Source organism: Tigriopus californicus, chromosome 6 (genome assembly GCF_007210705.1).
Source record: "Tigriopus californicus strain San Diego chromosome 6, Tcal_SD_v2.1, whole genome shotgun sequence".
Classification (NCBI taxonomy): Eukaryota; Metazoa; Arthropoda; class Copepoda; order Harpacticoida; family Harpacticidae; genus Tigriopus; species Tigriopus californicus.
Window position 1 is genome coordinate 3,763,166 of NC_081445.1, and position 14,700 is coordinate 3,777,865.

The window sequence follows — 14,700 nt, forward strand, 5'->3', positions numbered from 1 at the left end:
ATGTAATCCTGCATGTAAGAGTAAGTAATATGCTATCCTCCAGAAAATTGTTCATTTTTGTAACAAGTAGCTGGAAGAATTACTTTATTAGGCATTGAATTGCCATATCAGATAGTCATTTTAAATATTACTCAATGTTAACTTGTAGCATGGAACGTTTAAAGCCAGTTAGATGTATGCTAGTTAAGAGCTTCAAGCACCTAGAGTTGAGGAGAAGTCGGCCTTCCTCTGTTATGCAGAAAAGGAAAATTGCCGTCCAGGGTTAGCCGTCCCTGTAACAACGTATCCGATGAGACATTCACGCAATAAAGATTAGAAAAATAAAAATAAAAACATCTGTTATGCCAGTGGCTGCCAGAAACATCCAAGCACTTCCTGAGAGTGAGTCAAAGGTGTTTCAACCACTTCAGAGCAAAAAAGGATTTACTTTTCATTAACACTAACCGTCTAAGCTGGTTTAAAAAACTACCTCTTACATATGTTCTTAAAGACCTGGAATGAATTTGACCAAGGAAATTACTTTAAGAAATGAACGAATAATGGCCCACTAAAACAATGGATCAAATATTTGTTCCATACTCCATCAAATGCGTCGTGCAAAATTGTTTTCCTTGTACCCGTCATCCGAGCTCATCCTGAAACTTTGCTAGTCAATGAATGCACCAGGCTTGGCGGACGGGTGAGAGGGAGGGTCATCGCTCCAACTGTTTCTACTCAATGCCTTCTGGTAAATTGACTGCAGCACAAGAATGCATCATACTATTATAATAAGATACTTTCCTACTCGAATGCAGTCCTCTTCTCGAAAACAAGCCTTATGGATTAAGAAGATCTTGGGGGTTTCCCAAACTATTACACTCATACCTATTTCATCTCTAATCTACTTTTGCTTTTGTTGTTCACACTTTTCGCCACTTTGGAAGTTCAATATCAAATTCACATTTCGTCATGCATGCTTAATCATAGACTACTGGATTCACCCAAATTGATACATCCAAACACACTTAAAACTTAGCAATGGATCAACTAATAAATATAATCGTCGAAGTGAGTATGGGAGCACCTTATAGAGGGTTGGATCTCGGTGTTGTACAAAAGAGTATTTTAAGGTCTTCTCCAGCTTTTTGTCTGATGGGTTGAAATTATTTGACATTGGAGGCGATCTTCAAACAGTTTCAAACAGTGGCTACGGATATTTAGGACGTTGATCAATCGAGGATCGCTAGGACGAGATGGACATCAACACGCGAATAGTCGGAGACCAAGAAGAGGTTTCGGCTACTATGGAATCCGCATTGGTGAATAGGCCATCGAGTCAATTGGCAAGCGTGACCAGAAAGATCAATGAGATCCAAAGGTTACTCCCACACGAAGACAATCTCGACGTGGTAGAAAATATGCATGAAGAACTTCAACGAAGAGTCGCGACATTTACCACGGCAATGGAACAAGAGACTGGTCGATTGGACATCGCTGTGCCTGATCGACAAAATCTCGAAGATTGGTATCAAGATAAACGGCAGACCATGACGAGATCCATTAGGAAGATCCAGGAGTGGATCTCGAATACCCGTGATCGAGTGGTAAGGCCAAGTGATAGTGTCTCGGTCGCAAGCAGTCGTCATTCAGGTTCTTCAAAATGCTCCAAAGCATCATCAAGTGCCAGGTTGGAATTATCAAGAAGACGCGCCGAGCTTCAAGCTCAAGAAGAGTTGAACGACCAACTCCAGAAAATCCGGGAGGAAAAGTGGAGAGCTCAACGACGAAGGGAAGACGAAGAACTGAAGATTAAGAGAGCTGCTGAGGAGGAGGAAGATCGATTTCAAACCATGGAACGAGAAGCTCGATCATCTTCAACCGCAAAAGAGCTCGGAGCCGTCAAAAAGGTATTAGATCAGTATGACGGGATTTGTGATAATGCTGATACCCCTTCGCCTAGCCGTAAAGCTGTACCTTTAGCCTCAGTTCAACAACCCAGAGAGCAAAATAAAGCTCATGACCAAGATATCAACCGTCAGATCAACTTTCTTGCGGAAATATCCCAAAGGTCGTATCTCCCGAAGTCGGAGCCCAAAACTTTCGATGGTCAAGACCTGACATCGTACAAGACATTTGTTTTGTCTTTCGAGCGACTGATCGAGAGCAAAATCAAGTCTGATTCAGATAAGCTCTACTACCTTGAAAAATATACAAGCGGAAACCCAAATGAGTTGGTTCAGAGCTGTTTTTACTTGAGCTCAGAGGATGGATATCGAGTGGCGCGGAAATTATTGGATGAAAGGTATGGGAATGAATTTTTGGTCACCAACGCTTTCCTCCAAAAGCTTCGCGATTGGCCAGCAATTCGAAATCGAAATGATGACCGTCAGGGCCTTGAGAAGTTTAGCACCTACCTTCAGTCATGCCGTAACTTCATACAGGATATTAGTGAGCTTACTCAACTCAATGGCCCCAATCAGATTCAAGAGATCGTCAGAAAGCTTCCTTACCAAATGAGGATAGGCTGGCGGAATCAAGCATTCAATATGTTGGAAGCTAGAAGATCCGTTGGATTTGATGATCTCGCAGCTTTCGTTTCTCAGCAATCAAGATTAATATCGTTACCAAATTTTGGTGAAATCGCCGATTGGACACAAGTCAAGGAAAAGAACCAGCATGGTTCAACTCTGGTGAACAAAAGGTCAATGTCGATGGCAACTGGAGCTATCCAAGAATCCTCAAATCAAGAATCTTGCCCAGCTTTTAAGAAATCAAATCACGCTCTGGAAGATTGTTTTTTCCTAGCGAAGAGATCCGTGGAAGAAAAGCTAACGTTCATACAGGAAAAAGGACTATGTTTCAGTTGTCTTCACCATGGGCATATGGCCAAAAGTTATAAAAATCGACTAGTATGTAAGAAATGCAAGAAGAGACATCCAACCTGCCTCCATCGAGCTGGTAGCGGAGATGATGAATCTCGAAATCAAAACCAAATTGAACAAAACGTAACCAATCCCCCGAATCACGTCATGCAATCGACCTCCGCCTGTTGTTTGGAAAAGATGAGTTGCCAAACAAGGGCTGGTCAATCGAATAAAGTAGCTCTTGCTCTGATTCCTGTGAAGATACGAGCCGAGGGAAGTTTAAAAACTATCATTACGTACGCCGGCTTAGATAACTTTTCGACTGATTGTTTCATTGCGGATCAAGTGTTGGAGGAATTGGGAATTTCGGGACCCAAGACTTGCATTAATTTGACAACAATGGAATGCAAGAATAAGTCGGTACCGAAAAGAGCTATCAGTGGACTCGAAATATTTGATCTTAGCGATAATGAGCGAATCTGTCTACCAGTGGTGTTTTCAAAACCATACTTGCCAATATCTAAAAACGATGTGATAGCTCGAGATGAATGGCACAAAGTTTATCATTTCGCAGATATTCCTTTCGACTACGTGGACACTGATGTTGGGTTGATGCTTGGAGCAAATGTTCCAGAAGCCCTCATACCTTTGGAAGTAATTAGTGGCTCTTTATCAGAGCCTTATGCATCCAAACATAGGATTGGATGGGCAGTGAATGGTACAATTGGAAAACAAACGGACACTCGAACCAAGGTCAAAGTGAATTTCACCCAAGTTGAATCCCAAGCCATCAAGAACAAGCTACAAATGATGTATTCGGCCGATTTCAAAGATTGCGGAGAGGATGGTTGTGGACCGTCCCTGAACGACCAGAACTGGTTGAATAGAGTTGACAATTCTATTCACAAAGATTCAGAGGGCCATTACTTTTAGCTCTACCCTTCAAAGAAGATGAGCCAAAACTCCCTGACATTCGGACACAAGCTCTCAATCGATTGGGAGGAATCAAAAGGAAGTTGGAAAGAGATCTTAAATTTCGTTCAGATTACGTGGAGTTCATGACCATGATGACTGATAAAGGATTTGCCGAAAAGGTCCCTGAGGATGAACTGGATGTGAGCAGATTTGACACGTGGTACATTGTTCATCATGGTGTTTATCGTAAGCAAAAACGCAAATTGCGAGTGGTATTCAATTGCTCCTTAAAATATGGAGGAACATCGCTGAATGACAAACTGTTATCCGGGCCTGATTTGACGAACAATCTTGTAGGAGTACTTCTTCGTTTCCGCCAAGGTGCCATTGCGATCATGGGTAATGTAGAAAAAAAATATTCTACCACGTCCGAGTGTCCCAGAAAGATCGAGATTTCCTGAGATATTTCTGGTATCCTGAAGGCGATCTTGATCAAGACCCGCTGGAATATCGTCTCAAAGTACATGTTTTCGGTGCAATTTCATCCCCAAGTTGCGCCAATTTCTCCCTGCGACAGGCTGCCATAGATTTTGGAACTGGATCGAAGAAGGAAGCCGCAGATGCGATCAGGAGTGATTTTTATGTGGATGATCTGGTCACATCTGTGGATGGAGAAGAACAGGCTCGCGAACTTCTTCGGGATGTTCGCATGATTTGTGCCTCTGGAAAATTCAATTTAACTCAGATGATATCAAACAACCGAGCCGTTTTAGATTCGATTCCCGTCAATAACCTCACTATTGGAACACAATCATTGGATTTCGAAAAGGATGATCTTCCAATTGAACGAGCCTGGGGGATCATGTGGAATGTTCAGGACGATGTTTTAGGATATCAAATCAAGATCAAAGAGAACCCTAAGACAAGACGAGGAGTTTTGTCGACTATCCACTCGGTTTACGGTCCCTTGGGTTGCGTGGGTCCAGTCATTTTACCGGCTAAGCACATATTTCAAGAGCTATGGCGACAAGAATGCGGTTGGGATCAGGATCTACCACAACCACTGAGAGCGTCTTGGGATCGATGCTTAGAACAACTCCCTCATTTGAATCAATTTTCAATACCCAAGTGGTATGGATCAAACTCGAACTCTTGCTGTCAGCTACATAACTTTTGCGACGGCAGTGAGATAGGATATGGTGCAATTGTCTATCTTGTCACACCTACGCCCGGTGGTGGATTAAGAAGCGCCTTCGTTATGGCAAAATCTAGATTAGCACCCCTTCGGAAAGTGTATATCCCACGCCTTGAATTAACGTCAGCCAGATTAGCTGTGACGTTAATGGTGACCGTCAAGAAAGAGATCCAATCATATGTCAGTAGCTGCTATTCATGGACGGACAGTGAAACCGTACTCAAATACATCAGAACTGAGAAGAAAAGGTTCCAACGGTTCGTCTCTAACCGGATTCCATTCATCCGAGAGAGAACACAAGTGGATCAGTGGAAACATGTCCCTTGTCATTTGAACCCAACCGACCTTGCAAGCCGGGGGACCACTATTACCGAGTTTACGGATTTCAAGCTCTGGAAAGAGGGACCATCGTTTCTCAGTTCCAAGGAAGAGACGTGGCCCAAAAGCGTAGACATTTTGGACTTAGATGACGACGATTTCAAGAAGCCATCCGGGATTTTCACCACGACTAAAGTTGAGGTCAATGTCGTTTCTGCCTTACTGGAGAGCATTTCCGATTGGAATATACTTCTACGTACAGTTGTTGGACTTTTTAAGTTTCAATCCAAGGTTCGAGGAAAGTTTTCATCCCCTGATCTCCACGTGAACGATTTGCATGAATCCGAGGCATCCATCATTCGATTTGAGCAGGCAAAGAATTTGGGGGAAGAAATCAAAAGCCTGGCCAAATCTCCCCTTTAAGAATAGGAGTAGAGACGAATCCCATGGGTGATTGGAGGAACATAAACTTGCCAAAAATGGTCAGGAAGGTAGTAAAGTGACTCTTCAGCCAGGGGCATTTGCCAGTATCTCTTGACTAGGTCCAATTTGGCGGAATATTTCTGGTCTGGCGTGAAACCAGAAATTGCCCCAACCAAGACAACAGGATGTTGCGGGTACAACGTTATTTGAGCCCTCAACATGCCGTAGATCAGGCATTTGGCTAACTCTGTCAGTTTCCGTGGAATGCAAGGCCGAACCTCGTTGGGCAGCCGAGAGAAGCGGTTTGTGATCCGTCACAATGTGGAAACAGAATCCTAGAATATCCTCAACGATGTGGCAAAATTTCTGAACAGAGAATTTGATGGCATGGAGCTCACGTTCAAAAGAAGAATACTTGCGTTCTGTTTTGTTCAAACGACGGCTGTGGAAGGCAATGGGTCGCCAGTACCCACAAGAAAATTGTTCAATAACAGATCCAATTGCCTTATCAGAAGAGGCCGTAACCAAGTGGGTGGAGCGGGAAGGCTCAGGGAATGCGAGCACAGTGTGTTGAGCCAGGCTTTGATGAAGGGTGTCAAAGGAGCACAGGGGGGGCCAAGAAATTGGGGTGTCAGGCATGTGTGCCGACCTTGCAAGTGCTTGTCAAGGATTGTGTACAGGAGGTCAGGGTCAGCGGTGCAGGCAAAAGACGAAAAAAACGATGATAAAAATTGACTGCGCCAAGATATTCTTGCCCAGTGAAGCGAACAGGGTAATCTTGGATACGCCATCCATCCATAGCCAAATTCTATTGCACATGATCAAAGACTGGAGCAATGCCGTTTGCAGACAGGTGACAGCCAAGAAAAGTGAGGCTTTCCTGACGGAAGAAGCATTTGGTGGGGTTGAGGATTAGTCCAAACTCGGCCAAAGGCTGGAATAAGGTCGTTGAGTGCTACAGATGTGCATAAAGAAACAAACCAAAAAAAGCTGAAAAGGTAATATAAAACAGATTAAACGATAGCAAAACTAAAAACAAATTAAAACGTTTTTTTTCAGGTTTGATTTCTTTAAGGTCTATTAACAATTATCATCATTAACTACAATAAGTTAGGACCAATCTCACTTGAAATAAAATGGAATGTGTTCACTTGCTTCCAAATTGTTAATTGCCGTCCATATTTCAGCGGTTCTTGGCGCAAATTGAAATCTGAGAGCCGAAACCCTTTTTTGCACAATTACACAACTCGCTTGTTTTTCGCAGGCCAAAGAGATTGGGACTAGTGATGGGTTTCGATCCGGAAAATCAGCTATTTACCTTGAAGAACCTCTGGTAGGGCTCCCAATTTAAGCGAAAAAGGAAAGAGTAATGAAGACACTATATCAAGAACTAGTTTTAAAGCAGCCCCGGTTCCCAGACCTAGAACGGCATTGTCTCGTTCAGCCACTCATTTAAGGTGTTTTGATTTCGTGTTCTCATTATCTTGCTAGGGGAGTCCTAACCCCGGTCCTTGAAGCTACAAAGGTGACTATCCGGATAGAAACAAATCACTAATTGAGACCACCCTATCCGCAATCAATCGATTGCCAGGGCATTCAGACCCTTCTAACTAATGTAAATTGTAGAATAAATCTATTTAGTGTCACTAATCGTCCACATGAATAACCCTATTTCATTCCAGCCTGCCTCTAGTATCCTTCAACTTAAGGCGTTGGTCATTTTGGGCGGAGCACCAATTGTTACGGGAGTTCAAGCACACAACAATAATCGATATTTGGAGACCTTGAAATCTCGATTTGCCACTGTCTTCAAGCTGTGGCGGCTGCTGGTGCCATAGATGGACGTCGTTACGGTGATGGGCCAGGATGCAAAAAAGCTTGATCCACCCCGTTGTTGATTCCCAAACACCAAATGCTGATCCTGTTGCTGAAATGGCTCTTAAATGGATCAATCATGTCATATCAGCCTTAGCTGATGTTAGCTCGAATATTTGTAACCTTTCATTGAGTGCTGGTTTTGTCGATCAACTCCTAATTGGTCAGCTTTAAGTCTTTTGGAAAATAAAGAGAAGAACTCGTGCAACTTAGTTTCATTGAAGCTATTCCTCTTAACTTATTGATGGAGTAACAACACTAGTACTTGGAAAGATTATTCATCTATAACGTATATCATCAGATATATTGTTCAGGTTTTCTTTCCTTTCTCATATTTTAGAAAAATAAGTGCTGAACTTGCATAAATTTAACCAACTGAAAAAACGAAGGAAAAGTTAAGGAATTGACATTTAATCGTAGCATAAAACATATTTTTTCAAAATTTCATTACGATTGTAAATAGTTATGTTGTCAGAATAATGCCAAAATTGTTCATTGAGGGGCTTGATATGATAAGGTTTTTGTCATTAATTTTCCCTAATGATGACTTTATAAATCGCAAATACTTAAAATCCTTTTTTCATAAATTTTGAGATTTGTTTATCTGTTCGGAATAACTCCTCAACTTTAAAGACAGATGTTTTATCAATGTTTGAAACCTAAATGTTCTTTTACTTACTCTGAGAGTTCAAAAGAAAATATTTTCTAAGCAAACTTGCAAACATCTAGTTATTCTAATATGTCGGATTGGTACGAACCCAATCCCACATTTCCATTTCTCTATTAGAATCCGAATCCGATGAAAAATCTCAGCCGGCCCAAATTGGAATGCGTAATCAAAATTATGCCAAAATGACTTCACAGTCATCATCATCAGGGGAAGTTCCACGAGGCAAAATCGAACAAGAAAATCCTATGGAAACCCCAGGTTCAGCGTCGGTCATTTCGTTTCAATTGACACCCATCATGCTGTCACACTTGGGGCGCCACTAAAACGGAACTTCCTCCACTGAACCCTGGGCTTTGTTGATTGTATCACCAGGCTTGCAAATAAATATTTCGAATACCAGGGCTAAAACTAGTCCCTCTTTTCCAAGGCATGAATAATTGAATTCTTGTCTGTGTAGATATTTCTGACGAAAAAGTTGAATAACCGTTTTGACATTTCAGAACCCTGATACAGGAAGGTATGGCTAGAGTCGCAAGGGCAATCAAACAGGGCTAAATCCAGGCGCATTTCATATCACTACCTCAAAAGTGTGTGATTTCTTCTCAAAAAGTTTCAAAAGGGCGCCTGGACCAGTACCAGCATTTTTTCATGTGTCCTTTAACACAGAACGGAATCATCTCTTAATATGGCGTTCCCCAAACCCAAAAAAAGCCCAGAGCCCAGAAGACAATACTGTAATGCTTGTCAAATTTGTACCAGATACCGATCTCTTGAGAAATAATCTCGGAATAAAATATTTATTATCTTTATCAAGTAGTTCTGAAACTAAAACTGGCGTCTGATGCTTCCTTTGATGAAGTCAATATACAAAAGGATTCCATTAATCTAAGTGAGGTTTATTCTTACTTCAATTGAGATCACCAACTAAACCATCGTGNTGTCAAATTTGTACCAGATACCGATCTCTTGAGAAATAATCTCGGAATAAAATATTTATTATCTTTATCAAGTAGTTCTGAAACTAAAACTGGCGTCTGATGCTTCCTTTGATGAAGTCAATATACAAAAGGATTCCATTAATCTAAGTGAGGTTTATTCTTACTTCAATTGAGATCACCAACTAAACCATCGTGCGAAGAATTTGGTTTTGGTTTCTCAAAGTTTTCTTTTGGCACCATTTGATTACTTTTTTGAGAGCAAGCTAAAACACGTATATTTATTCTTGCGCTTAACAAAACGTACCATTCCTAAATTCTCAAACCCATTCTTCGAACAAAGAACTTGTCAAGTTGTCAAAAGGCATTGGGAACGTTGCTTTATCGTCTTTATGTGTTAAAAAGTGGCTCTGAACATGCGATAAGGGTAAATGTTTCAAGATGAACTTTTGACGTACTGTAATGCACAACCTGAGATAGGGGGAATATCAGGCCTTAGGATCCATTTCATTCTTTATACGGCTGGAAACGAACGAGAAAATTTGGTTACAACTAATTGATTGACAATATGCAAGGGCAATGAAAAGGCACAAAATCACCTCGCACGGTAACTCTGAAGCCCCTTCTAACTACGGAGCCATCCGAAGTGAATCTCAGGAAGATAGCATTTCTCGCAGAGGTGTATTCATTGGAAGATCCAGTACCACAAAAGCCCAGGTTCCCAGAAGTGGTCCAAAAGAAAGCCAACATATCATACCTACATCGAGCTTCCGATTCAATATTCCTGCTCTCGATCTTCACACTCAATTGTCGGCCTGATGTAGTCTAGAGAGAACAACATGATCTTCATGAAGCTCATGTACTGTACGTAGAGCAATCAATATTTAACCACAGAGTCCTACAAGACTTAAGATCATGTCGACTGATGTTGACAAAACTTTTCCTTACCGCAAAAAACCACAAACATCGTTCATTATTGCCGTAGTTTCCAGAAAGTGGATACTGAACCACCACTCTCGATCCAGTGGGCAAAAATCGGGAGAACGAAGTCGAACAGGTTGAGATGACGGTCTCCGTTGTTGAAGGAGTGGTGGTGGTGGAGGTGGTTGTGGTGGATCCTGGAATAAAAAGATCTGGTCTCAGTCTACGGCTTTTTTTGCTCTTGCTTCTAGTGGTGTGACTCCATGGAAAAAACCGTTGCCCCAAGTGCGGCATTCCTAGGTTGCACATCCTACCACATGAGTCGGTGTCCGAGCCAATACTGGCATATCTCCGGGCGTTTTCTCGGATCTTGCGAGCGCAATTGTTCTGGGCATTGCCAATTGGGACGTTCTGGAACAGTACACTAGGGTTGGCGTAAAGGTTCAACTTGGATCGATGGTTAACATTCCAATATCTGTAACATTTGATGATCTTGCGATTAACAATTTCCGCCAACTGTATTGCTTGTTGAAAGATAGGAGTCAACGTACGCCATAGTAGTGCGGTGTCCAGTGCCAGGAATCAGGTATCCGAATGCATATCCATTGGTATTAGCATTGGGCGAATTGGCACGGTCGTGGTTGCATCCCAAGTTATGACCAATCTCGTGGCTAAAGGTATAAGTGGCAATGGCGCAATCCCTCTTGGACACCCCAAACGGAACATGTGTGCTCCCGACGTAGGCAATTCCGCAATTTCTTGGATCAGTTTCTCGCACAAGGAGATGGGCGAAATCGGCCGTTCCTCGCAGATTGGCTGGGCTACCTGCGAAACTTTGAGTTTTAGAAAGCCTACTTTGCATCATGCTATTCTGATCACTTGAACCTGGCTAGTAGTACTGGCCTATTGGTTAAAACCACTTGCATGCACTTGAATGTGGTCCTCCTCACCTTTAATGTTGACAAATTGGGTCAAAATTTGACCCGGATCTCGGTCTTCAGTGATGTTGTTCAGTTGTTGGGTACAGAGCAATCGCAAACGGATCTGGGTTTGTGAGTTCCTGAAGCAAGCATTGGCTTGACTGATCATGTTCGAGATGTAGGCATTCACGTTAGATACGGTTTGGGCAAATTGATTGGTGTAGTAGATCTTGATGGTGGCCACGTACGTCCCATCAGCATCTTGTTGGAATCGACCTTGCTCTTGTCGGTCCTCCACATCAGTGAGTTGCTCTATGGCGGTCTTGGTCTAGGGTTGGTTGTGCAATGGGGATCACTTCCCATGCCAAAATGCAAACATAAGGAATAGGAATTGAGTACTCACCATCAACTCCAAGTCCCTCATTGTGGAGTTGGTCGAGGTCTCCTCCACATTGAACAAGTCCGGATCCTCCTCGGCTAAAACGTGACATTCACCACCAGTTTGGTCGCAAGGCGCCAAGTTGAATACTTGGTCGCCCTCATGAAGGACGGCATTGACTTCATTGGAGCCCGAGGCGAAGAAAGTGATGGTCATGGAGTTCAACAGGTCCTCAGATTGATAAAACGCCGTGGTTGATCCGGACTCAGATCCTATTCACAGAGTAAGTGAGAGCAGGATAGTGACATAATGGATATAGATCCGGGAAATGGGGGTTCAAAATGAACATTGGTTACCTGGTGAGGATTCAAAAGGGCTGACCTTCTCTCCATTGGGCAGAATCAAGGGTTGGTTGCTTCTCAATGCAATCAGGTCAACGGTGACTTGCTCGCAACTGATCCATTTGCCGTTCTCGCAATAAGGAATGGGACCTGATTCGGGATTGGAAGAAAGTTGCACAAAGGATTGGGAAGCAAGGTTTCTGAAAAAAGCAACAACAACACATAAGTACGAAAAAAAAAACATTCCTCGAGTTGAGGTTATGAAACTGACCGAGAGGCACCCCTGGAGACAAGTGTCAAGGAAAGAATGGCTAAATTGGTTAAAGCTCCCATGATCCTGAATGACGAAGGCTGAACGTGATGACAGTGTTGTTCACGGCTACATTTATACTGAATCCAAATATCCGTGACAACTAAGGCTGTGCTATGCAACCACGATTCTTCATACGGATATTACCCAAGTCATGACCTTGCCATGCATAAATAGAGTACGGGTGTAAGGTTATTGTGGAAAGAAATGATCGTGAAAAAAACGATAGTAAAAGCGCAGCCCAATCCGGCACAAAATCATCTAAAATCTCCATAAAGCATAGTGAAACTTTATAAATCATAATTACTACACTTACTACTAACTTACTCTTTTTTATGTACTGTTTGTCATTCCCCTCTTCACTTTTGTCATTTTTTTCTGTGATATCAAACTCTAGTCAACAATTTTATCCTACTGACCATTCATTCTTTTACTCTTGATTCAAGCTGTACATATGCTAATAATGTACAAACTTTATGCTACATTTTTACCAACTGACGTGACCAAGAGTCGCAATAAAGTTGTAGTTCTACTTCTAATTAATAATGGTTTATGAAGCGCCTTGAATACCTACTCAAAAAATCCTTTGTACACATTCCAGTTTCCTGTTCAACATCAGTCAGTTACTAAAACCGAGCATGAGAATATAAAGTAGAAGCTGTTGGTTGTTATAATCAAGCACGGCAATAACTTTAATGAATACTTCCTATAGTGCACTGTGTATCATCGTGCAAAGCTTTCTTGCATGGGATAATTTGATGAGGGCTTTGTATTCGACGATTGCGAGGGAGAACACTTATCAAGTTCTTCATGCATTGTCGCTCCTTGCAAACTTCCATCAAACGAGGGCAATTGACTCCTTTCATTTCCAAAACGTTTCATGTTTTCAATTGACTCTAGTGAGTAATAAGATGGCCATATCTTTAACTCGTATCAGATCATATGATCAAAATGGTGAGACTTGTTCGTTCACCAGATATTCAGGGTAGTTGTTACAGGTACATGATTTGCAATCCTCTCGACTGATTGTGGAACTCATTGATTTTGCACCAATAGAACTATTCTTTGTCCAACCACTAACTTGATTGGAAGTCCGATTGATTCCCTTGGGGCCTTCGTCACTATAACCGGTTAAAATAGCTACTTGATGGAAATTGTATCTGGCAACTTTCTTGAACAAAAACCCAACAATTGTGCTCTAAGGGGACGACAAGTTTCCTCACGATTATAATTTTTTGCTGGTTTAAGACTGAACAGGCAGTCCAGAAGTCAAGTTGTAGGACTTTTTTGTACCTACATGAAATATGTTCAATCAGTAATTTTGTACACGATATAAGTCTGCATTGAAGCCATATAAGAATTTGGCACAAATTTAAACATGAGTACCGCCAACTACGCCTCTCCTGGGCTATAAGTTCCCTGCTGGGGTCTTTGGTTGTCTAGGGGAAGGTTCTTCCGCCTAGAGGTGGCTACTTTCAGCTGTGTCATGTTTTATTGTATCATTCTTGACCACTTCATTATTTTATAATCATTTTTGTATGTAATGCTTAAACATACATTTTATACATTTTACAATCTGGCATGACCCACAGTTGCAATTAAGTTCATCTTTATATTGCCGGATGGTAGCTATCGACTATAACTTTTTCCATATTTGAGGCGGTATTTATACACAGGGAAAATGCCTATCGCGAGTAGGGTTGCAGGAGCAAGAGAAAGAATAAATCGAAATTGGTATCCGTGGCAGGAATATAACACCTCAGGGTTAAAAAATCCATCAATTCGGATAAAAAGAATAGGGGAGCAATATGAAATCTGGATTTGCATAAAAGGATACTCAGACAAGTTGAAATTACTGGGGACGAATTGTTTCAATGTTCATTTTTGCGTTTAATTCATATATAACAATTTGCGACTTTCTATTGTCAGACTGACTTCCTTTAGTTATTCCTAATCAGCTTCTGCTTTAACTCAACCATTTGAAACTCCCTAAGATCTACTTCAAAGTGGTAGATGCAATAAGTAATAAACGGTAGCAATTTTATAAGCATATTGCCAAAATAAATTGGTTGTATTCATTGCATTTTAATGAACTCAGGATGCATATGGTCCTTTCTCTGCGAGATTTTTGATCTAGTCTCGATTGTGAATTCTCGTTTTTGGCAAAAACATTTCTAATTGTCATTACTGGCCGACCTTGGAGATCAAGGAACAACAATCTACCACTTAGATTCTCTATTTGCAGTTCGTGTTCAAGAACTATTTTGCCGTCCTAAACGTCTTTTGTCCGGATTCTGCACCCCCATCCGCTAGGCCCCCGCCCATCTGACCCAAGTGGTATTCGAGGAGGTATGAAGAGAGAACTCTATGGTGGGAATGAAGAAATTATAATTGAGGAGTCTTGAGTAACTAGTTATGTCGGAACAATTGAGCATAGTGGACCAACCAGGCATGAACAATTGCTCCAACTGCCAAATTTAAATTTTCAGCATATTTAGAACATAGAAGAACATAAGTAACATTAGAGTCTTAGCAGTAAACTAAGCAATCCGGTGCTTTTTCTATTCGATTGCTGCATCTTCAGGGTACACTCTCGAATTCTTCACGCCTCTCTGAGATGATTTTTTCTGATGCCACCTAGTTTGGACGGAAAAG

The 14,700-nt window shown here is 41.7% G+C and overlaps 1 protein-coding gene across 1 annotated transcript; it reads right to left on the reverse strand.

The window, feature by feature from the left end:
* Nucleotides 1-9,537: 9,537 nt before the first annotated feature.
* LOC131882248 (peptidyl-Asp metalloendopeptidase-like) lies at nt 9,538-12,093 on the reverse strand. The gene is made up of 9 exons (XM_059229341.1): nt 12,007-12,093; nt 11,751-11,935; nt 11,419-11,666; nt 11,046-11,343; nt 10,647-10,920; nt 10,410-10,570; nt 10,123-10,292; nt 9,774-9,999; nt 9,538-9,696 (listed from the first exon to the last, which is right to left on the reverse strand). The coding sequence occupies exons 1-9, from the start codon at nt 12,066-12,068 to the stop codon at nt 9,689-9,691; spliced, it is 1,632 nt and encodes a 543-aa protein (XP_059085324.1). The 5' UTR covers nt 12,069-12,093; the 3' UTR covers nt 9,538-9,688.
* Nucleotides 12,094-14,700: the final 2,607 nt, after the last annotated feature.

Coding starts and splice junctions, on each gene's coding strand:
- LOC131882248 (XM_059229341.1), bottom strand. CDS start 12,068: ATGGGAGCTTTAACCAATTTAGCCATTCTTTCCTTGACACTTGTCTCC. Junction 11,344..11,418: donor TGAGGGACTTGGAGTTGATG/GTGAGTACTCAA, acceptor AACCAACCCTAG/ACCAAGACCGCCATAGAGCA. Junction 10,293..10,409: donor CTCGGACACCGACTCATGTG/GTAGGATGTGCA, acceptor TTTTTATTCCAG/GATCCACCACAACCACCTCC.